Raw genomic sequence first — 26033 nt, 5'->3', positions numbered from 1 at the left:
GCCCACCATCAGAAGTTTAGTCCCCCACCCTCACTTACATCACAGTGCACCCCCTTTCCTTGTGCTGCTGCTGGGAAGAAGATAGATGCATTGCTTAAAAGCAGAAAGTAAGGGTCTGGAGGAGGACCAGAGGAGGGCTGGAGCTCTCCTGGAGCTGCAGGAGAGGTGCAAGGGCCACATGAAATGGCCTGGAGGGCCGGATTTGGCCCGCGGGCCTTGTGTTTGACACCTATGTTGTAGACCATGGGTCTTCAAACTACGGCCCTCCAGTTGTTCAGGAACTACAATTCCCATCATGCCTAGTCATGTCTGTGAATGTCAGTGTGTTACAATGCCTCATGGGATGTGTAGTTCTACAACAGCTGGAGGGCCGTAGTTTGAGGATCCCTGCGCTAGGGTCTTAGGGTTAAGTTTAGGAGGTTATGTTTAGGGTTAGGGTCCAACACCCATTAGGTTAAGCAATTTTTTGGCAAAGCAGAGGAGGCTGTACTACTATGCAACACTAAAGGGAACGCTGGAGGTCAGCTTTAAATTTAGAAGATTCGATTTAGGATTGAAATTAGGGTCCACCACCATAGGCCAGGACCTGGTTAGGGTCTCAGGGTAAGTTTAGGAGGCTAGGTTTAGAATGAGATAAGGGTCCACCACCATAGGCTAGGACCTGGTTAGGGTCTCAGGGTAAGTTTAGGAGGCTAGGTTTAGAATTAGATAAGGGTCCACCACCATGGGCCAGGACCTGGTTAGGGTTAGGGTCTCAGGGTAAGTTTAGGAGGCTAGGTTTAGAATTAGCGAAGGGTCCACCACCATAGGCCAGGACCTGGTTAGGGTTAGGGTCTCAGGGTAAATTTAGGAGGCTAGGTTTAGAATTAGATAAGGGTCCACCACCATAGGCCAGGACCTGGTTAGGGTCTCAGAGTAAATTTAGGAGGCTAGGTTTAGAATTAGATAAGGGTCCACCACCATAGGCCAGGACCTGGTTAGGGTCTCAGAGTAAGTTTAGGAGGCTAGGTTTAGAATTAGATAAGGGTCCACCACCATAGGCCAGGACCTGGTTAGGGTCTCAGGGTAAATTTAGGAGGCTAGGTTTAGAATTAGATAAGGGTCCACCACCATAGGCCAGGACCTGGTTAGGGTCTCAGGGTAAGTTTAGGAGGCTAGGTTTAGAATTAGCTAAGGGTCCACCACCATAGGCCAGGACCTGGTTAGGGTTATGGTCTCAGGGTAAGTTTAGGAGGCTAGGTTTAAAATTAGCTAAGGGTCCACCACCATAGGCCAGGACCTGGTTAGGGTCTCAGGGTAAGTTTAGGAGGCTAGGTTTAGAATTAGCGAAGGGTCCACCACCATAGGCCAGGACCTGGTTAGAGCCTTAGGGCTACATTTAGGAGATTAGGTTTAGGATTATATAAAGGTCCCCCAGCCATCACAGTAAGCATTTTCAGTACAGGAGAGGAGCCTCTACAAGCGTACAAGACTGAAGGGAATGCCGGAGTTCAGACATTGCTGCGTTGATCCTTCTTGTTGGTACATTCGCACTATTTGTTTTCCATTGCTGCACAAACTGTACTTTACTGCAGCCGCCAAGATTATGTACCTGGACTTTGTCCTGAAATGCAAGCTTCAGTAGACTTAACAATCTTGTTATTAAGTGTCTCCAGTCCCTCATCGCTCTGCCGAGCACCTTATTATTATAATATATTGTATATCAATGTAATAAACAGACCATGATTTGTTGTACAATGATTTGTAGCTATCTCTACAAATGGTGTTCTCCGAGGTTACAGGGTGGGGGGAGTATGAGGGGGTCTGAGGGCAGGGCATTGCTGTCTGCACCAGGGGGACTGAGACACCAAATCCAACGTAAAGGAAGGCACCAACCACTTACCTCATTAAAGGGCGAGCACTACATGGATCATCAATGCAACTGGGGGTCCTATACTGACCAGCAATGAACCTGGGGGCACTGCACTGACCACTAATGAACCTGGGGACACTAAACTGACCACCAATGATCCTGGGGACACTAAACTGACCACCAATAAATCTAGGGGCACAACAATGACCACCAATGCAACTGGGGACACTAAACTGACCACCAATGATCCTGGGGACACTAAACTGACCACCAATGAATCTGGGGGCACAACAATGACCACAAATGCAACTGGGGGCACTACACTGACCACCAATGCAGCTGGGGGCACTAAACTGACCACCAATGAATTTGGGGGCACAACACTGACCACCAATGCAACTGGGGGCACATCATTGACCACCAATGCAACTGGGGGCACTACACTGATCATCAATGCAAGTGGGGGCACTACACTGATCATCAATGCAAGTGGGGGCACTACACTGATCATCAGTGCAACTGGGGGCACTACACTGACTACCAATGTAACAGGGTCAGTATTCCACTGAGGCCAATAATCAACAATATAAGGGGGCACCAAAACCAATGATGACTAACTTAAAGGGGGACACTACACTGACCCCCAGTTTAAGGGAAGGCCTTCATTTTAAGGGGTCATGCACACAGGATGTTTTCCCTCTCCCTGAATACCCTTGCTCCAGGGGAGGAAAAGCAGCTTAAAAACTGGGGGACTACTCTGACCACTAATGTAACTGGGGGCACTGCAATTACCACGGATGTAACTGGGGGCACTACTCTGACCACTAATGTAACTGGGGGCACTGCAATTACCACGGATGTATCTGGGGCACTACTGTGACCATTAATGCAACTGGGGGCACTACAATTACCACGGAAGTAACTGGGGCACTACTCTGACCACCAATTTAACTGGGGGCACTACAATTACCATGCATGTAACTGGGGCACTACTCACCACCAGTGTAACAGAGGCACTACATTGGTCTTTGGCCACAATGGGAAGGCACAATGAACTTGTTTAAAGGGGGGGGGGGCTAGACTGATAACCAAAGCAACTGAAGGACTATACTGACCACCAATGAACCTGGGGGCACACACTGACAATTAATGTAACTGTAGATACTGCAATGACCACCAATGACCCTGGAGGAACTACACTGGTTACCAATGTACCAGGAGGTACTACACTGACCAGTAATGTAACTGTGGGCACTGCACTGACCACCAATGCAAATAGAGGCATTGCACTGGACAGCAATGTAGTGGGAAGGGGTACTACACTGACCTCCAAAGACCCTGGGGGCACTACACTGACCACCAATGCAACGGGGGGAACTACACTGACCATTAATATAACTGGGGGCACTACACTGACCACCAGCGTAATTGGGGGTACTACACTGACCACCAATGCAACTGGGGGAACTACACTGACCATTAATATAACTGGGGGCACTACACTGACCACCAATGCAACTGGGGGAACTACACTGACCATTAATATAACTGGGGGCACTACACTGACCACCAGCGTAATTGGGGGTACTACACTGATCACCAATGTAACTGGGGGCACTACACTCACCGCTAATGCAAATGGAGGCACTACACTCACATTTAATGCAACTGGGGGGCACTGCCCTGAATGTGGGCATGACATTGACCAGTTACCACCAATGTATTGGGCACTACCTGGATCACCAATGAAACTAGGGGAACTACTTTGATTATTAATGTAACTGGGGACACTACAGACCACCAGTTTGACACGAGGAACTATACCCACCCCCAAAAATAATAGAGACAATTTATGAATCCCATTATGACAGAGGGACAGTAAACTGACCACCATTGTGACTAGGCCCTTTAAGATGTACTCCACTTGTCACTGCCTAAGCTGCTATTCTTGCCATCATACTCCTCTGCTGACAGTAATCCTCCAATAGAGCGCAGTCCTCCGGAGGGTCAATGGACAGAGGACACTAACACTTTCCCAACTCAATAGAATTGATTTCCTCTTTGGGTACAACAGACAGCTGGAAGTAACAAGCCGGGGTCTGTGTATCCGAAGATCCATAAATCTCGTGGTAAGTGGTGGATCAGGGGATGAACGGGTTAAGCGGCGGCGAGGCTTTTACAGCGTATGGAGCATTATTTACTCGTGGTGAGAGTAGTGCGCAATGGGACCGCACAGCTGCGCTTTATGAGCCTCTTAATGCACCGAATGCAGAAGATGTTGGGGAAGGTACACGGTTGTAGCCCGGTAACCAGCGGTGGTAGCGGAATGCGGCCTTCAGAGGCCATTAATCAGATTTGCTGCATGTTATTGGATACAATGACAACACTGAGGTGTTTCCATTACCTACAAGATATTAAATAGAGCAAACAACGCCAACCCATACTGACCAATCTCAGGGAACAGTCACTGTAATACAGCTGATAAGGGATACTGAACTTTGCATATCCTTATAGTGTGTGTGTCTAAACCCAACAGCACATTGCAGCTTATCGGTTCTTTTTCATGCTTTTCCCCCTTTGTCTTCACCTGGCAATCCTGCCATTTATACCCTTCTCGCTCTACAAAGTCCCCCTTGCTTGCATTGTGTCTGTGGAGGAGCAGCATGGTCACCCTAGGACAGAGAATGTGTTTGGACTACAGAACACCTCCTCCTCTTCTCATCTTTGTAACATAAATAGGAGGGGTTCTGTAGTCCACAGAGAGCGTTAGAAACAGTGTAACTGAAAGCGGTCAGCAGAGGCAGAGAGCACAGGAAGGCATTAGCTCACAAGATGTGTGGCAGGATCAGCAGCTTTTTTTTTTTTTTTTTTGCACTTAATGAACAAATATAACGAAACACTTTTAAATTGTATACTTAACAGACCTGAACGGAGCAAATAAAAGATTAGTGTTAGGTCCTACATATATTTTAAATAGACCCGTTACCATAGGCGTGCGCACAGGGTGTGCCAGGTGTGCCCAGGCACACCCTAATCACCATGTGCAGCACAAATTCCCCCTACTACCCTAGCTCCTCCTCTTCTCCCTACAGCCCTTCTGGCTTCCCTCCTCTCCTCTACCGCCGGATGTTGCTGCGGGGATGTTTTAGAATGAGTGGGGGAAGGGGCTGATAAGTATGTAATTTATTGGCCCCTTCCCTTTCTGAATGAAGATCGGTAGTGTGTGTTTGAGCTTTGGGGTGCACACCCTAATGCAAAAGGCTGCGCACACCTATGCCCATTACTGTATCCAGACAGTGCAGTGGGGCCCCCAGCTCTTGTTGGAATTGAAGTTCAGGCTTGGACTTTCAGCCTATGTGGTAGGCAATTTCATCTACAATTCTGACGCAAGGTCTATATTGATATTATTGTTTATTTAGGATGCACCTCCATATCACACAGCACTGTGCAATATAAACATACCAACATGTTTATCAAGAGCAGTGGTCTCTAAACTGAGGCCCTGGTGCCGGATGTGGCCCTTCATTTGACTCTATCAGGCCCTTGGGGCCCTATTCCATCCACTGACACTAATGATGAGGCACTATTCCTCCCACTGATACCAACAATATGACACTATTCAATTCATCCTACCAATACCAACAATATGACACTATTCCCTCTACCGATACCAACAATATGGTACTATTCCCTCTACCGATACCAACAATATGGTACTATTCCCTCTACCGATACCAACAATATGGTACTAGTCCTCCCACTGATACCAACAATATGACACTATTCCCTCTACCAATACCAACAATATGACACTATTCCCTCTACCGATACCAACAATATGACACTATTCCCTCTACCGATACCAACAATATGGTACTATTCCCTCTACCGATACCAACAATATGGTACTATTCCCTCTACCGATACCAACAATATGGTACTAGTCCTCCCACTGATACCAACAATATGACACTATTCCCTCTACCAATACCAACAATATGACACTATTCCCTCTACCGATACCAACAATATGACACTATTCCCTCTACCGATACCAACAATATGACACTATTCCCTCTACCGATACCAACAATATGATACTATTCTTCCCACTGATACCAACAATATGACACTATTCCATCTACCGATCCCAACAATATGACACTATTCCCTCTACCGATACCAACAATATGACACTATTCCCTCTACCGATACCAACAATATGATACTATTCTTCCCACTGATACCAACAATATGACACTATTCCATCTACCGATCCCAACAATATGACACTATTCCCTCTACCGATACCAACAATATGACACTATTCCCTCTACCGATACCAACAATATGATACTATTCTTCCCACTGATACCAACAATATGGCACTAGTCCTCCCACTGATACCAACAATATGATACTATTCTTCCCACTGATACCAACAATATGATACTATTCTTCCCACTGATACCAACAATATGATACTATTCTTCCCACTGATACCAACAATATGGCACTAGTCCTCCCACTGATACCAACAATGTGGCAATATTGCTTCCACTGATACCAACATTATGGCACTATTCCTTCCACTGATACCAACAATGTGTCACTATTCCTCCCATTAATACCAACGACGGGACACTATTACTCCCACTAAACCCAATGATGGGGCATCTGATCTCGGGGCATTTTCTACTCCCACCGGCCACAGTCTGTCCTCCCTAAACTCTAAAGTAAACTGTAAACTGGTCCTTTGTTTAGAAAGTTCGGAGACCCCTGATCTAGAGAGCAATCATCTACAGATGATGATATCTACAAAGATAGCTGGCCATGCACCAGCAGAATTTAATGTGAACATTTTTGTTGAAGGTATAGACATGTACAAAGATGGGGGAAGAAGTTGGCTTTGTCTAAACAAACCTACAGAATAAGAGGCATGGGAAATTATTAGAACATAGTAGATAAGGGAGAAGGTAGTGACCATAGACAATTGGGGTTGGTTTTCCGATTATGAACGGATGGGATAAAGGGAAAGATGGATAGGCAACGTTGAAGATATAGGTCATGAGGGACATCTAAAGGATTTTAAAGGTTGAGGTTAGCCTAATAGAACATAGAAAAGAATTCTAGAGGATGGAGGCAGTTGAGGAAAAATGGCTGAGCTCTGCACAGTCGGTTATAAATGAGGAGCATTTAGTAGGTCAGTGGAGGAGAGAAGAGGGCAGTTTGGGGAGTATTTATGTCAGAAATAGAGACAGGGATGAATTGTGGAGAGATTGACACTCAGCTTAATAGGAAACCAGAGAAGAAATGACAGCGAGGGGCAGCAGAGGACACTTGGTGGGAGGGATGGATGTCTTTCTACAGAATTTATGATGCATTGTAGAGGGAAGAGCATACTGGAGATGACAAGGTGAGAGATTACGAGGGCATGGACAAGGACATTGTTGCTCAGGTAGAAGTAGTAGGATGTGGAAAAGTTCTGGATGTGATAAGTGCAGATGATAGCTGACTCAAAGGTTGATGGGTTTCACTTCCTCTTTGTTTCCCTGCAAAGGTAAAGCATAATGGGCTACTATGCATCGCATAGTAGCCCATTATGTGACACTTACCTGCAGGAGAAGCCCGCGATGTCCCCGTCTTCCTCGCGAGTAGCGAGCGTCCATTCTTCATCCCTCTTCCTTTTACGGGAACGCGAACTCTGGCTCTGTGAGTCGCGTGATGTCACTCCCACGAATGCGCGCGGAAGCCTCCACTCACGGCATGACCCGAGTTAGAAAGGGCAAAGCGTGCCCTTTCTAACTCTGGCGTATACACAGAAGAAATCGATTTAAGGAGATTTGCAAACCGGTCGTGTGTACATTTTCGTCGAGGAAACTGTTGAGAAACTCGACAAGCCAAAAAGAGAGCAAGTTCTCTATTTCCTCGACGGGAATGGAGAAACTTGCCTTGTCGAGTTCCTCGACAGCCTAACAAGGAACTCGAGGAAGAAAACGATGTGTTTCGCCCGTCGAGTTCCTCGGTCGTGTGTACGAGGCTTTAGAATGGGATGTCCAGAGTTGTTCACTGAAACTTGGAGACCCTGGAATTACTTTGTGTATACAATACCTACCCCAATCAGCTGCCCAACTCCTTGTGAGCCCCTGCCCAGCTTGTCCTTACACGTGTTCCCTTGACCCTTCCCATGCCCCTTTTCCTTGCTTATTTTGTCACACACTCACAACCTCTGTCCACCCTTTTGAGTGACAACCGGTCCTGTACCTACTAATCTACTATGCCCTTACATTGCTTGTGTCCCGGTGTCCACCTACCCTGTTCATTCCTGCTTATTGTCAGCATTGCTCCATTTTGCACTAGGTTCTTGACGGATAATTCTTGGTTTGATACTGCAGTGTATGCCACCTCTTAGCTAAATGTTAATACTGGTTTCAATATCCGCAAGATACGTTTACGTGACTGTCCTTGGTTATGTTTTGGCATTGGACTGTTGTGTTGGCACCTTTTTTCTCTGATTACTGTTCTGGCAGTCATTGTCTGTCCTTTATATCCATGGTATTGATGCTATGACTATGCGTATACGGTCAATGTTTGTTTTTTACCTGACCCTTTGAAAAATAAAGGTATTACAAAAAAAAAAAAAGAATAGGATGTCCAACAAGCTTGTTGCACATTCTATTCTAAAACCATGGGCATTTTTTTGGAGTTGGTCCCCCTTTGTGGTTGTAATAGCCTCCACTCTTCTGTGTAGAAATTCCAAAAGATTTTGGAGTGTGTTTTTGGCTATCTGTACCCATTTGCAAGGTCATGTACTGATGTTGGATGACAAAGGTGTGCGCAGCCCATTGCATTAGGGTGTGCACCCCAAAGCTTTCTCTTTCTCTGCAGCCTCAGCTGCATGGGGCAGTGAATGAATGGGAAGTGTTCTGTGCTGAGTGGCTCCCTGTTTATCCACAACACACATAGTTATCACATGCCTCTGATGACGTCAGTTGTGCCTAAACATGTAGGGCGGAGCTTATGTATGTGCCGTTGCCACGCTTGTCCTGCTGTGTACACAAACATATCTATCTCCATGCACGGTCTATACTCCTTGGATTGATTTTACATGCTTGCTTTTATCTTCTGAGATGCAAGTATTTTTAATCCCGTTTTGCATAATAAAAGAGTGTTTAAGGTATTACACTATGTGGATGTTTCCTTCATTATATATCCAGGATGCACAATCGTTTGCCCTACATCAGAGGTTTTCAAACTATGGCCCTCCAGTTGTTCAGGAACTACAATTCCCATCATGCCTAGTCATGTCTGTGAACGTCAGAGTTTTGCAATGCCTCATGGGACGTGTAGTTCCGCAACAGCTGGAGGGCCATAGTTTGAGGACCCCTGCCCTACATCATTTGAAATATATTGGAAGCACTGAATTCTGTCTATTCCTGGAGGATATGTGATGGCTGTTTGCTGATGATACACCATATTGAGTACATTTGACTCCGTAATAGAGTCCTGCAACTCTGGTAAGAGTCCATCTTACACTGGGTGGTGGAGCACGTTGGTGATTTTTGGATCACACATATCTTCTGTTTATTTTTGCACAATCACATGAACTTTATTCGCTGTTTCACTTTCTGAGGGGAAACCCGGGCAGTAGGGGGAATCTTCACCGCACACCCAGGCACACCCAGCACACCCCCTGTACATGCCTATGTTGGATGAGAAGAACTGACTCACAAGCGACATTCCAATTCATCCCAAAGGGTTGAAGGTATGGCTCTGTGTAGGCCATTCCAGTTCTTCCGCACCAAACTGGCCATTCCATGTCTTTATGGAGCTGGCTTTGTACACAGGGGCTGGACAGTGTTGCCAACCTACCAGATTGAAATTTACTGGCACGACACTCGAAATTTACTGGCGCAGCCACGTTTTTACTGGCATTTCACAAAAGTTACTAAGTTAAATTTTTAGGTGCAAATTTCAGTATTTAGGCTACAAACAAGTGCGCTAGGCAAATAGCAATGTCATTTAAGGTAGATATTAAGGTAAAAAACTAATTTTTGTTATTTTCGATATAATAAGGGCAAATTATTTAGTCACATCACCCCCTGCCTCCATCCCCCTCTGCCACCAACACCCCCTGCCTTCACCCCCCCTCTGCGGTCCCCCAATCTCCCTCTGCCCCCAATCTCCTTCTGCCTCCAATCTCCCTCTGCCCCCAATCTCCTTCTGCCTCCAATCTCCCCCAGGCCCCCAATCTCCCTCTGCCTCCAATCTCCCTCTGCCTCCAATCTCCCCCAGGCCCCCAATCTCCCTCTGCCTCCAATCACCCCCTGCCTCTATCCCCCTCTGCGGTGCCACCAACAACCCCTGTCTCCATCCCCCACCATCTGCGGTGCCACCATCCCCCTCTGCGGTGCCACTAACACCCCCTGCCTCCAATCTCCCCCTGCCTCCATCCCCCTCTGCGGTGCCACCGCAGCCACCATTACCCCCTGCCTCCAATCACCCTCTGCCTCCAATCTCCATGCGCAGTTCCAAGCCAAACCGATCTCAACTATTATTAGTGGCACATTTCCGCAACCACGGACATTTACGAATGGGGGAAAAAAGTGCCCGTTTTTACGAACTGTCTGTAAAAATACGGACGGTTGGCAACACTGGGGCTGGAACAGAAAAAAACCTTCACCAAACGGTGACCACAAGGTTGGAAGCATACAGACAACTATTAAAAATGTCTGCTGTAGCATTGACTCTTAACACCTAAACTCAATCATTTGAAAGGGGACCTACCTACTTTTGGTCATATAGTGTACTTACTGTAAGTAACCACTCTTCCTGTGAAAGAAGGTAACCCACTAGGTTGGCCAGGAAAAAATATAGGTTAAAAAAGAGAAAAATGTGAGAATTTGCAGCGCCAGGCGGCTTCGTTAGACACTTTAGCACCTGCAAATCACTAACAACAATGAAATATGCCCATGGCGCCCTCCCACACAGGCAGGCAGATAGTCATTGTCCAGAATGAATTCTCAATTTCTGGGCGTTGAAAAGGAGATGGGTCATTCATATTGTCTAGGCCTGCCAGGCGTGTGTCTGTGTTTTGTCCCACTTACATGGTAATCTTCTGACATCTGTCTAGAGGGGTCAGCCGGGTCCACCCAGGAGACTTCTCCTCCAGGGTCCTGGACAACCAGAAGCCATCTGCTCCAAGCCTAAAGAAAAGTCCCAAATCTGCAGCACATGGTTGAATTCAATCATGGGGTCACACCCTCGTTTACCATGACAATAGGCAGCTTGACTTCAGTCAGGAATCTGCAAGTCAGGGAGAGCATAGGGGCCCCTGAGCAGATCACATCTGACAGTCAGCAGCAGCCTGCGGGGTCACAGGTCACCCTTCATGCCTCATTCTGCCACATGCAACCGACAATGAATTTCCAAACCACCATTGTTTGGCAATTAGGCCTGCTGGCAACCATCCCAATGGGGACAGAGAGCATTTTACATCCCAAACTACGCAGCCCCAGAGAGGGGTGTGGAGTATGAGCCCTAGAAGACGACACCGATATAAAGGGACACAATATACTCACATCATTTTCATAAAAAAATATTTTTGTGCATCTTATTTTATATTTTGTAATTATGGCATTGCTCCTAAGACCGAAAGCTGACTACAATCTGATTGTACAATCTCCTTTATATCTACTAAGGACATATTTAGATCAGGAATCTGCCAAATGGACAGCTAATCAGAGAGCTGTCAAAGTGGACAGAGAGAGAGATTTTCCCTGACTTCCTGTCCCCGTGACACCCCGACACATAGGTGGCCACCGGGACAGGAAATAAGAATGAATCTTCCCAACGGGGATGTAGACATCAATAAAACACAGACCTACACCAGGGGTCTTCAAACTTTCTAAACAAAGGGCCAGTTTACTGTCCTTTAGAATTTAGGGGGACCTAACTGTGGTCATCAGGAGTAGAAAATGTCCCAGCATCAGTTGGAGTAAACCCTGCCCAATCTTTGGTGTCAGTGACAGGAATTGTGTCCCATCATTGGTGTCATTGGGCAACCATTGTTGGTGTCATTGGGAAGAACTGTGCCTCATCAGTGGTGTCATTGGGCAACCATTGTTGGTGTCATTGGGAAGAATTGTGCTTCATCAGTGGTGTCATTGGACAACCATTGTTGGTGTCATTGGGAACAATTGTGCCTCATCAGTGGTGTCATTGGGCCCTAGTGTTGGTGTCATTGGAGCAACTGTGCCCAATTGTTGGTGTCATTGGGAGGAACTGTGCCCCATCATTGGTGTCATTGGTGAGAATTGTGCCCCATCATTGGTGTCATTGGGAAGAATTGTGCCTCACCAGTGGTGTCATTGCACCCCATATTGTTGGTGTCATTGGGAGGAATTGTGCCCCTTCGTTGGTGTCAGTGAATGGTATCAGGGCCGCCATCAGGAATTTTGGGGCCCATTACACAGCTTCAGGCATGGGCCCCCTGGAGAAGAGAACCGGGGGCGGGGGGGTGCCGATGCCGCAAATTGAGAAGGGGGGTGTGGCAGGTTGAGAAGCGAGGGGGGGGCACGTATCGAGAAACAGGGGGGCTGCTGCCACGAATTAAGGTCGGGGAGCTTTGGGTGCTGACGTAAAAAAAGGAGATGCCATCCAGGGCCCTGGGGACCACCGGGCCCATTAGAGGTCGGGGGGGGGGGGGTGTCGCAGGTTGAGAAGCGAGGGGGGGCCACGTATTGAGAAGCAGGGGGGGCTGCTGCCACAAATTAAGGTCGGGGAGCTTTGGGTGCTGACGTAAAAAAAAGGGGACCTGGGGACCACCAGGCCCATTAGAGGTCGGGGGGGGGGCTTTGGGTGCTGATGAAAAATAAGAAAAAAAAAGAGGGATGCCATCCGGGCCCCTGGGGACCACCAGGCCCCTTACAGGTGTACTGCCTGTACCGCCCTGATGGTGGCCCTGAATGGTATAGTGCCCCAAGGGACAGATAAAAGCAAGCAATAGGCCACATCTAGTCCTCAGACTTGGTACAACAGATTCCCTTTAAGTGGGTTGGAACCCCCATGTGAATTACATTTTGGGGTTGCCCCCTACATTTTTTAAAATGTATTGCATCCTGCAGAGTAAAGCCAGCCATAGATGGTTGGAATCTTGGCCGGGTTCAGCAGTGACCAGCTGAGATTTGAACCATCTATGGGAAGGCTGATTGTACCCAAATCATTCCATTGATTGACTTGGGTACTACTAGCATGCTGGATTTTTACATGCTATTATTGCAAGGGGCTAAAGCCACTAGCAATAATCACTGTGTCCCCCCCGCCAGGAAAACACAATAGGTCCTCGGGAGGGATTCCTCCATCAACGCTGGTTGTGTTGATGGGGAAATCAATCAATTTTCTTTCCTGCAACCCGTGGTTGGAGGAAAGAAAATCGCATCATCTATGGCCTGCCTTAGGCTAGGTTCGGACCTTTGTGTGTCAGGAAAAAAAATAGCATCTTGGCACCTGCCACCCTTATTACACAAAAAACGAAGGTGCGGCCACTACTCATCCCAGCGACCACATGCAGAGTTCAGGCAGAGTTGTGAACCTACCCTGCAGGCTCTGGTACATGCTCCAGTAAATCCTCAGGCAGTTCTTCTCTTTTTTCATGCCGCGTTTGCAGCGACAGTTGTACAGCGATTTCTGTTTCAGGGCCTCGGTGGCGTTCTTGCACTCGTCCTTGGCCTCCAGGCCCGTCACCTTGCTGAAATTGGTCTCCTTGCCGGCCACACACTGCCGCAGAGTCCTGTACTTGGTGCTACATTCCTGATCTTTCAGGCACTGTTCATTGGCTCGGACGCAGTCCGGTCTGTCTCCGGGCCCCGGGCGCCGCACCTCCGCCGCCAGAAAGGCATCTAAAGAGGAACAAAGAGACAAAAGGTGACATTAACTCAATGGTTGAGGTAGAAGCCTGCATGCTGCAGATATTACAGATATCGTATGTAGCAAAGGGAGTCAAAGTGATACATTGTTTGTAAACATCTCATATGAAAGGATAAAGTGTTACTAAACCCAGGAGCCTGTATTTACTAGATCTGGTCTCCCACAGTACACAGAACATGGAAAGTATTTTTATTTATTTATTTTTTATTGAAAATTTGCAATTTATAAGTCTCAAACAGAAACAAAAAGGGATCAATTTACAAAGCTTGTATCTAACGAACTACCAATTATTTTAGGAAATATAAACTTCTATTTATTGTAAAAAAAATATATAAAATATAATATATAAACTAGGGTTGTCCCGATACCACTTTTTTGAGACCGAGTACAAGTACCGATACTTTTTTTAAGTACTCGCCGATACCGAATACCGATACTTTTTTTAAATGTCATGTGACCGTGGCGTTTCTTTTTTTTTTTTACACTATTTTTTTGTTTTACTCTTTTTTTTTTTACAGTGATTTTGTTTTTTTTGGGTGGGGGGGTAGTGGATTGTCAGTGTGTTTTTTTTATTATTATTATTATTTACATTTTATTTTTTTAATTATTTATTGCAAGTTTTCTTTTTTTTTATCAGCCCTGTTGGGGGGGGGGGGCTTTGGTGAGATATCAGGGGTCTTATTAGACCTCTGACATCTCCCCTTTAAGACAGAGAAAGGGACTAAGGACACAGATTCCCCAGTCCCTTTCTCTGCAGCCTCTGCTGAAATGAATAGAGAGAAGCTCCTCTCCATTCATAAACTAAGCATCGTAAACACAGGTTACAATGTTTCAGTTATGTGAATGGACAGAGTCAGTGATCACTGACTCTGTCCATTCGGAAAAGGTAAGAGCTGGATTTAGTGGCTCCTACTTTCGCTCTCCATCCTGACAGATTGAGGGGGAGAGCGGCACGGAGGGGGACAATACAGCACGGGGGGAGAGCGGCACGGAGGGGGACAATACAGCACGGGGGGAGAGCGGCACGGAGGGGGACAATACAGCACGGGGGAGAGCGGCACGGCGGGGGACAATATTTCAGCCGAGTACAAGCACTCAGGAAATGCTCGGTATTGGTGCCCGATACCAATACTAGTATCGGTATCGGGACATCCCTAATATAAACTGCTAAATACCTTTTCTCATCAGCAGTTTATAGCAGTTTTATGACCTCTATTGCCGCGTACAGACGGTCGTTTTTTGTGATGAAAAAAAACGACGTTTTAAATCATGAAATAAAACGACGTTTTTGAAACATCATTTTCAAAAACGATGTTGCCTACACACCATCGTTTTTTCACAATGCTCTAGCAAAGCGAGGTTACGTTTCACCACTTTTTTCCATTGAAGCTCGCTTCATAACTAGCTTCTGGGCATGCGCGGGTTTAAAAACGTTGTTTTAAACGTCGTTTTTTGCTACACACGGTCAATTTCTGTGAAACAAAAAACGACGTTTTGAAAAACGACACAAAAAATTAAAGCATGTTCGAATTTATTTTTTGTCGTTTTTTTGAAGACATAAAACGACGTTTTGCCCACACACTATCATTTTAAATGATGTTTTTTAAAACGTCGTTTTTTTTCATCACAAAAAACGACCGTCTGTACGCGGCATTTGAGTATCTGGTTAAAGTGGATGTAAACCCTCTATACACCCAGTGAAGTGAACAGCCTCAGATGATACACAGGGATGAACCAAATCTCCCTACATAAGTTTTATTTGTATATCTGCTGTCTTCACATTTATATACTGTTAAGAATGTTCAGATTTTGTTAGGAGATTTTCTCTTCCTGTTTAGCACAGAGTGTGATGTCTGGGCATACAGCCAAGATAGCTAACTTTGCTGATTGGAGGAAAGGCACACACCCCCTCTCATCATAGGCAGAGACTCTCAGAGGTGTTTTGTAACAGGACCAGCTCCCTGCTAATCTATTTTAGCAACCTCCCCTGTAAGAAGTTTCAGGCTGCTTTTGTCTAAAGTGTTCAGAATTTGTCAGGAGCTATCAGGCTGATAACAGAGGATCAGGAGATAGCTAAGAAACTTAGCTCATTGAAGAGAGATAAGAAAACACTGCAGATGCCCAGCTCAAATTTCACAAATCGGGTTTACATCCACTTTAAAGCTTGTAGGAGTTTTCATTCTCCTCTGACTGTCCCATGAGTTTGCATGACACCTGACCCTCTGTCTGGACAGTGCAGATCACATGCACTCACTAAAGAAAAAAAGAAAAACTCTCTAGCCATACACACCAAACTGAGCATGTGCAGAGTGCTCCCAAGGCGTAGTACTACCAGGAGATAGATTGGGGACAGTGGAAGAAGGGGAGGGTCAGAGAAGACAGGATCAAAAAGCCTTTTTACACAATGGGCAGGAATGACCCCCTAGATTCCAAAGTGAGTATAGAAAGCATGCTATACTGCACATACAGACTGATTTTCCTGTTTGTAAAGGAAGAAGTGTTTTTTTTTTTATCTTAATGCATTCTATGCATCCCTGTCAGTGGTAAATGGTTTGTCTCATCCTTGTAAACTGATACATTGTGCTGGAGATCTTCTGCTTGGAAAAACAGACTAGCTGGCTGGATCACTAGATGAAAACAGAGGGGTCTCAAACTGGCGGCCCTCCAGCTGTTGCAGAACTACAAGGCCCATCATGCCTCTGCCTGTGGGAGTCATGCTTGTAACTGCCAGCCTTGCAATGCCTCATGGGACTTGTAGTTTTGCAACAGCTGGAGGGCCGCCAGTTTGAGACCCCCGCGGAAACTACTGCAGCCATTGCATCTAAGAATTGGTAAGCTGCTATATAAAAAAAGAAAATGTTTGCTTTTGGGTTTAATACTAGGGGCCAGATTCACGTAGAAGAGCGCATCTTTGTGCGGGCGTAACGTATCCTATTTACGTTACGCCTCCGCAACTTTGACAGGCAAGTGCCGTATTCACAAAGCAAAGTTGCGGCGGCGTAGCGTAAATAGGCCGGCGTAAGCCCGCCTAATTCAAATGTGGAAGATGTGGGCGTGTGTTATGTAAATTTATTGTGACCCCACGTAAATGACGCTTTTTACGAACGGCGCATGCGCCGTCCGTGAAAGTATCCCAGTGCGCATGCTCCAAATTAACCCGCAAGAAGCCAGTGCTTTCGACGTGAACGTAAATGACGCCCAGCCCTATTCGCGACCGACTTACGCAAACGACGTAAAACGTGAAAAATTTGACGTCCATACCTAACATTGGTACGCCTCATAGAGCAGGGGTAACTTTACGCCGGAAAAAGCCTAACGTAAACGGCGTATCTGTACTGCGTCGGCCGGGCGTACGTTCGCGAATTGGCGTATCTAGCTGATTTACATATTTCTAGGCGTAAATCAGCGTACACGCCCCTAGCGGCCAGCGTAAATATGCAGTTAAGATACAACGGCGTAGGAGACTTACGCTGGTCGTATCTTAGAGAAATTCTGGCGTATCTGATTCTTTGAACCAGGCGCCAAGATACGACGGCTCAGACTCAGAGATACGACGGCGTATCTCCTACGTGAATCTGGGCCTAGTACTACTTTAATATCTTTGGAGGGTGGGAGGTAACTGGAGTACCTGGAGGAAAACCACCCAACGTGCAAACTCCATGCAGTCTTCTGGTTGGGATTCAAACCGAAGACCTCAGTGTGGCAAGGCAGGAGTGCTAACCACTAAGCCACTGTGCTGCCTTACTCTTTGGGATATGCATTCCATTTTGGGACATTCATGGTCTATTTATAAAGTGGAGAAGTGGAGAACAGAGATCTCTTTAGAGGGTCTTGCATTGCAGATAAATAGGAACCATATATCATTTTATTGGATGTGGGGCGCGGAGCGGACTTCAGTTTTAATGGGATGTTAACAAACCCTGCTGTTTTAATTGTGTTCTCTGTAATAAAGATCTGAATGGGGGCACAGCTCTTGTAGATTCATTTTATTGTATTTATTTTTTTCATTACAGACATTTATATAGCGCTGATAGTTTACACGGCACATTATATATTGTACATTTACATCAGTCCCTGCCCCGCAGGAGCTTTATCTAAGATCCCTATCTCGCATACGCTATATAGTCAAAAGTATTGGGACACCTGCCTTTACACACACATGACCTTTGATGGCATCCCAGTCTTATAGCTAAATTCAGAAAGACCGCCTTAACTTTGCGGCGGCGTAGCGTATCGTGTTTACACTACGCCGCCTTAAGTTAGCGAGGCAAGTACATGATTCACAAAATACTTGCCTGCTAAGTTACGGCGGCGTAGCGTAAATCGGGCCGGCGTAAGCGCGCCTAATTCAAATTCGGCTGAGGGGGCGTGTTTTATGTTAATGGAGGGTGACCTGACGTGATTGACGTATTTTTCGGCGCATGCGCCGTCCGTGTACATATCCCAGTGTGCATTGCGGCAAAGTACGCCGCACGGTCCTATTGGTTTTCGCCGTGGACGTAAAATAACGTCCAGCCCTATTCACGGACGACTTACGTAAACTACGTAAAATTTTCAAATTTCGACGCGGGAACAACGGCCATACTTAAGATTACTATTCCAGCTATTTGATGGAGTAACTTTAGGCCTGAAAATGCGTTACGTAAATGGCGTATCTGCACTGCGTCGGCCGGGCGTACGTTCGTGAATCGGCGTAACTACTCATTTACATATTCTAGGCCGACCGCAATGGAAGCGCCACCTAGCGGTCAGCCTAAAAATTACACTTTAGGATACGACGGTGTAAGACACTTACGCCGCTCGTATCTGAGCCTAATTTAAGCGTATCTGGTTACCAGAATACGCTTAAATTTGCGTTGGCGCAGATTCTGACTTAGGCCGGCGTATCTACTGATACGCCGGCCTAAATCTTTCTGAATCTGCCTACTAGTCCGTAGGGATCAATATTGAGTTGGCCCACCCTTTGCAGCTGTAAAAGCTTCAACTCTTCTGAGAAGGCTGTCCACAAGGTTTAGGAGTGTGTCTATGGGAATGTTTGACCATTCTTCCAGAAGAGTATTTGTGAGGTCAGGCACTGATGTGGACAAGAAGGCCTGGCTTGCAGTCTTCGCTCTAATTCAGCTCAAAGGTGTCGGGTTGACGTCAGGACTCTGTGCAGGCCAGTCAAGTTCCTCCACCCCAAACTCGCTCATCCGTGTCTTTATGAACCTTGCTTTGTGCACTGGTGCGCAGTCATGTTGGAATAGGAAGGGGCCATCCCCAAACTGTTCCCACAAAAGTTGGGAGCATGAAATTGTCCAAAATGTCTTGGTATGCTGACGCTAGAGCTGCACGATTCTGGCCAAAATGAGAATCACGATTATTTTGCTTAGAATAAAGATCACGATTCTCGCGGCGTAAAATCTTTCACATTATACAGAAAAAACAATTGGGCTAACTTTACTGCTTATTTTTTTTTTTTTATTCAATAAAGTATTTTTTTCCCAAAAAATTGCATATGAAAGACCGCTGCACAAATACAGTGTGACATAAAATATTGCAACAACCACCATTTTAATCTCTAGGGTCTCTACTAAAAAAAAAAAAAAAAAAAATATATATATATATATATATATACAGGGCTAGATTCACAACGGAGTTACGACGGCTAATCACCGGATACGCCGTCGTAACTCTGAGTTGCGGGGTCGTATCTATGCGACTGATTCATACAATCAGTTAAGCATAGATTTCCCTAAGATCCGACCAGCGTAAGTCTCTTACGCCGCCGTATCTTAGGCTGCATATTTACGCTGGCCGCTAGGTGGCGCTTCCGTATATATTTCCGCGAGGAATATGCAAATTAGGTAGTTACGCCGATTCAGAAACGTACGTCCGCCCGACGCATTTTTTTACGTTGTTTACGTTAGGCTTTTTCCGGCGTAAAGTTACCCCTGCTATATGAGGGGTATCCTATGTTAAGTATGGACGTCTTTCCCCTGCCTCGAATGTTGAAAATTTTACGTCGTTTGCGTAAGTCGTTTGCGAATAGGGCTGGACGTAATTTACGTTCACGTCGAAAGCAATGACGATTTTTGCCGTTTGTAAAAAACATAAAATACGTGGGGTCACAATTAATTTATATAAAACATGCCCACATCATCCACATTTGAATTAGGCGGGCTTACGCCGGACCACATACGTTACGCCGCCGTAACTTAGGGCGCAAGTTCTTTCTGAATACGGAACTTGCGCCCTAATTTACGGCGGTGTAACGTATCGGAGGTACGTTACGCCCCGCCGATAGATACACCAATGTATCTGAATCTAGCCCACAGTATTTATATAATGTTTGAGAGTTCTAAGTAATTTTCTAGCAAAAAAAAAAAAAGGTTTGGTGTTTAAGTGGTTAAAAGTTCCTAATTTACATACAGAAGTCTATTCCTTTGATGTAAAAATCAAATTGATACAATGTTTAGACTTAACATTCCATTGATACAATGTTTTAAAACTTTGCAGACTGCCTGGACTTTGACTTTTGAAGGCTAAAAGCAGAGAGAAAATTCTCTGCATACCAAAGATCATGAAGATCGGGAAACCCTTTGTCAAGATCGCAACGGGAAAAAAACACGATAACGATTCTTGACGATTAATCGTGCAGCTCTAGCTGACGCCTTAACGCCCCTTTCACAGTGGGGCGGTTTGCAGGCGCTATTGCGCTAAAAATAGCACCTGAATACTGACCCTAAACGGCGGCTGCTTTCACACTGAGGAGGTGCGCTAGCAGGGCCGCTCCAAAAGTCCTGCTAGCTGCATCTTTGGAGCAGTGAGAGGAGCGGTGTGTTTACCGCACCTCCACCGTTCCTTCCCATTGAAAGCAATAGGAAACCGTGGCCATACCGCCGGCAATGTGCCTCTGTAGAGGCGCATTGCCGGCGGTATTAACCCTTTTTCGGCCGCTAGTGGGGGTTAAAACTGCTAGCGGCCGAATACCGCCGCAATTTCGACGGTATATCGCTGCTAAAAATAGCGGCGCTATACCGCACCTCCCTCCCCAGTGTGAAAGGGGCCTTAGAGTTCCCTTCACTGGAACTAAGGGGCTAAACCCAACCCCTGAAAAACAACCCCACACCATAATCTCCCCTCCACCAAATGATTTGGACCAGTGCACAAATCAAGATCTATAAAGACATGGATGAGGGAGTTTGGGGTGGAGAAACTTGACTGGCCTGCACAGAGTCCTGACCTCAACCTGATAAAACACTTTTGGGATGAATTAGAGTGGGACAGCACCAGAAGTGGCAATGATAGCCGAGCGTCAGAACAAGTCCTCGTAGTCCGTACCATAGACTCCAGACTTTTTGAAGAATTTGGAAGCCATTGATTTATTTTTTTATTATTTAAAAAACTGCAACAGCATGTATATTGTATGTATCAAACTGAAATCAGTAGCAACACGTTGTTGGTAAATATCTGTTAGACAAAACACCATTTTTCAGGTTGATATGAAATGTTTGGAAACAATCCGACTCCCTTTACGAGTGTCAGTATCAATACATAAGAGGAAACACAAAGACACATTCAAATGTTTTTCCTTTTCTCTTTTTTTCTTTTATTTATCATGCATTACGATGTGCCAAGTATTGTGCTAACACACACATAACACTATTCAACAGCAATGTGTTATTTTAATTAGTTAATTAATTTATTGTTTTGTTTTAACTAGGGATTGACCGATATCGTTTTTTCGGTGTCGATAAAATATCGATATTTCGGCCACCTCTCAGGCCGATAGCTGATATTGTGTACTGATATTGTGTACTGATATCGTGTACTGATATCGTGTACTGATATTGTGTACTGATATCGTGTACTGATATCGTGTACTGATATCGTGTACTGATATTGTGTACTGATATCGTGTACTGATATCGTGTACTGATATCGTGTACTGATATCGTGTACTGATATCGTGTACTGATATCGTGTACTGATATCGTGTACTGATATCGTGTACTGATATCGTGTACTGATATTGTGTACTGATATCGTGTACTGATATCGTGTACTGATATTGTGTACTGATATCGTGTACTGATATTGTGTACTGATATTGTGTACTGATATTGTGTACTGATATTGTGTACTGATATCGTGTACTGATATTGTGTACTGATATTGTGTACTGATATTGTGTACTGATATCGTGTACTGATATCGTGTACTGATATTGTGTACTGATATTGTGTACTGATATCGTGTACTGATATCGTGTACTGATATTGTGTACTGATATCGTGTACTGATATCGTGTACTGATATTGTGTACTGATATTGTGTACTGATATCGTGTACTGATATCGTGTACTGATATCGTGTACTGATATCGTGTACTGATATTGTGTACTGATATCGTGTACTGATATCGTGTACTGATATCGTGTACTGATATCGTGTACTGATATCGTGTACTGATATTGTGTACTGATATTGTGTACTGATATCGTGTACTGATATCGTGTACTGATATCGTGTACTGATATTGTGTACTGATATCGTGTACTGATATCGTGTACTGATATCGTGTACTGATATCGTGTACTGATATCGTGTACTGATATCGTGTACTGATATCGTGTACTGATATCGTGTACTGATATCGTGTACTGATATCGTGTACTGATATCGTGTACTGATATCGTGTACTGATATCGTGTACTGATATCGTGTACTGATATCGTGTACTGATATCGTGTACTGATATCGTGTACTGATATCGTGTACTGATATCGTGTACTGATATCGTGTACTGATATCGTGTACTGATATCGTGTACTGATATCGTGTACTGATATCGTGTACTGATATTGTGTACTGATATTGTGTACTGATATCGTGTACTGATATTTTGTACATTTAAAAAAAACAATGTTTACACTATTTTTTTTTTATCACTGTTATTGCTGTCACAAGGAATGTAAACATCGCTTGTGACAATAATAGGCAGTGACCGGTCCTCTTTATGGAAGGATCGGGGGTCTTTATATTTTTTTTTAAAACTGGCGCCTTTAAAGTGGTTGTAACCCCCCCTCCCCCCCCAGAAAAAAAACCTGCAAGACAAAGGCATAATGAGCTAGTATACATAGCATACTAGCTCATTATGAATTACTTACCTTAAATCGAAGCCCCGGCAGCGGTCCTCGTCTTCCCCTCTGGCGGCGACATGTATCCCAGGGGTTACTTCCGGGTATCGCGGCTCCGGCGCTGTGATTAGCCGGAGCCGCGGTGACGTCACTCCCGTGCGTGCGCGCGGGAGCCGTCGTTAATGGCCCACGGACTAAAGCAATGGCACATAGGTGCCGTTGCTTCAGTTTGCCCCAGTGCGCATGTGCCGATCACAGGCGACAGGGGACATCTCCTAAATCGTTCAGGTTTAGGAGATATCTGGGGTAGCTACAGGTAAGCCTTAAAATAGGCTTACCTGCAGCATAAAATGGTTGTAAAGGGGTTACAACCACTTTAAGATGCCAGTAATCTGGGAAGTGATGTCATAACACCGCTTCCGGGTTACTAGATCCGAGACCTGAATTAAGCATCGGCTTTGTTCGGGTCTTCGGCCAGCCGGCGAACGCGCCTGCAGCTGCAGGCATCACCCCGGTAAAACCCCTTGAAGCAATATCGGTAATATCAGGTACGTTTGTGCCCGATACGATACTTCAAAAAAGTGAATATCGGCCTCACAGATAATCGGTCTCGCAGATAATCAGTCTCGCAGATAAACGGTCGATCACTCGTTTTAACCTATTGTGCCTTCCAACCAAAGCCAGAAAGTATAAAAATGCACAAAATCAACACAACTTGCCATGTCAATAAAAAACATCTATAAGACATGGACTTTAAAGCTGAGCTTCGGTCCAGCAGTGAAAAAAGTACATACATTGGGGGGGGGGGGGGGGGGGACTATTCTGCCTGAGAAAAAAACAAAACAAATATATACTACTCCGTTTATCTGCTTCTATGATCCCCCTCTCCCCTCTGCTTCCCCATCACACTGCATAAACAGTACTCTATCACAATCAAGGAATACATTATCACTGCCTTCAGCCTGCTCACAATGAAGGGGCATGCAGCGTGATGATGAGGTCCTGTTCTTTCTCCTCCTGTAAGCACGTTTACAGTGTTGACTGACAGCGCTGGAAAAAGCTGCTTAGTCTAATTGGCTCAGAATGCCACCACCCCCCCCCCCCAGGGACAGAGTTAGACCTTGTGGGCCCCGGGTCACAACAGGTTCGGGGGACCCCTCATAGACAGAGTTTCATTCTCAATGACAGTCACACATTTTCAAAATGCATGACACAAGGTCCTTCTGAGGCCACATGTGCACACACGCACGCACGCAGTCATAGGCCACCTCCCTAAAGTGGTTGTAAAGTCGGAAGTTTTTTTTTTATCTTCATGCATTCTATGCATAAAGATAAAAAGCCTTCTGTGTGCAACAGCCCCTTCCCCCCCAGCCCCCCTAATACTTACCTGAGTCCCATCTCGATCCATTGATGTTGCACAAGAGACCCGGCTGTCCCAGACTCTTCCTCCTTATTGGCTGAGATAGCAACAAAGCGCCATTGGCTCTCGCTGCTGTCAATCAAAGTCAGGGAGCCAATGAGAGGGGACAGGGCTCAGCAGCAGCTTCATGTCTGAATGGACACGAGGAGCTGCGGCTCAGATTGGGTTCCCCCATAGCAAGCGGCTTGTTGTGGGGACACTCAGCAGGAGGGAGGGGCCAGGAGCCGGAGAAGAGGAGGATCCAGGCTGCTCTGTGCAAAACCAAAATGCACAGAGCAGATAAGTATGACATGTTTGTTATTTTTAAACAAAAAATAATGAGAGTTTATTATCACTTTAAGAGCATAAGGCTCCTTTCACACCTGTGCATTTTGAATCGCGGGCAGAATCGCTATGATTCTTTTCGCAATTTCAAAATGACAAATCGCACAATGTAAAAATTTCAGATGCCATTCATGTTAATGGTGTCTAAAAACGTGGTGTGGTTCTGCCACGGCTGTCGCGCGATAAATCTCTCTGCAGTCGCAAAACCCTGCATCGCATGAAGCTTGTTGTCTGAAAAAGGATCAGGAGCTTGTTTCGGGTGACAAGCTTCGCGCAATGCGGTTTGTTGCAATTGCAGTGCGATTCTTTGCATGAGAGCAAAAACGTATTGCGTTTTTAAAATAAAATAATAAAAAAACAGCGATTTTTAGCTTGCACATGATTGTATGATAAAATCAGCAGAGCTTCCCCTCATTTCAGATCTACCCCTCAGATCTACAGCGACTTCACTTCCAAGTAGTGCAAAGTGGATTTGCCTTTAGTAAATAACCCCAATGAGTGCCGGGGAATGGATCTGGACAACCAGGAGCAGATCACACTGTAAAGGAACAGAATATAAACACACCCACATATAGGGAAATAATAGATCTATTCAGAAGTATGCTATAGATTCCCTAGACAGATCCATCGGTGAGCCGGAACAATGCCTGACCTGTATACTACACACCTCTGCCATTTTCCCTGGCTGTGGATGGCAGAGGCTGTAGCGCCCTCTAGCTGAAAGATCAGAAACACCTTTTTTATACATGTGTCACCTGGATTAGATAGAGCAACTCTGCAATCTGCACAATCTAATAATAATACAAACTCTGCAAATTATACAAGGGAAGGGGCATATCATCACAAAATCACAAACAAGACCCACTAACAGGCCAGATTTGGAAGATAAATAAAATACATGACAGGTGATCTCATTTGCTGCTCAGCGATTGCAGTATTCTAGTCTGCATCTCCCCAAGGTAATACTTAAAATCTGGCCTGTTAGTTGGTCCTGAGGACAGGAGGTGAGAAGCACTGTCTTAGGGGTTGTTTTGGCGCTCCATACTATCAGTTCTGGGACAAGGTCATCCAGGGTCCAGGGCAAAGATGCCAAACGGCCCGGCCTTTAACAGAAGGAAGGCGCCCCCTATGCCTACAGTGAATCATTGTACGCAGGGCAGTCGCCCCTCCCGCCCCCTCCCTGTGCCAAACCCTGCATACTATAACCATCATTTCTGTTCTGGTTTTATTATTTTCTGTCGAGTCTTAATATTTATGAGAGCAAAACTGCAGCTGAACAAACCTATTGATCATAAACTTGTTTCAGGGGTCACTATCATCAAAATATTGTATTCTGGTAGCTGTATGAGTCTAATACATACTGTATATATATGTTTATTTATCATTA

General features: G+C 45.4%; 1 protein-coding gene across 2 annotated transcripts in view; it reads right to left on the bottom strand.

Moving 5' to 3' along the window:
• GFRA1 (GDNF family receptor alpha 1) overlaps positions 1-26033 on the bottom strand; it is a 213485-nt gene that overhangs the window by 174099 nt on the left and 13353 nt on the right. For both annotated transcript variants that reach the window (XM_040361534.1, XM_040361532.1), the window contains exon 2: positions 13450-13752. In XM_040361534.1, coding sequence (XP_040217468.1) covers positions 13450-13752 — 303 coding nt within the window. The remainder of the gene's footprint in view (positions 1-13449; positions 13753-26033) is intronic.

Source organism: Rana temporaria, chromosome 8, assembly GCF_905171775.1.
Source record: "Rana temporaria chromosome 8, aRanTem1.1, whole genome shotgun sequence".
NCBI classification, from domain to species: domain Eukaryota; kingdom Metazoa; phylum Chordata; class Amphibia; order Anura; family Ranidae; genus Rana; species Rana temporaria.
This window is presented reverse-complemented; position numbering and strand designations above follow the sequence as displayed.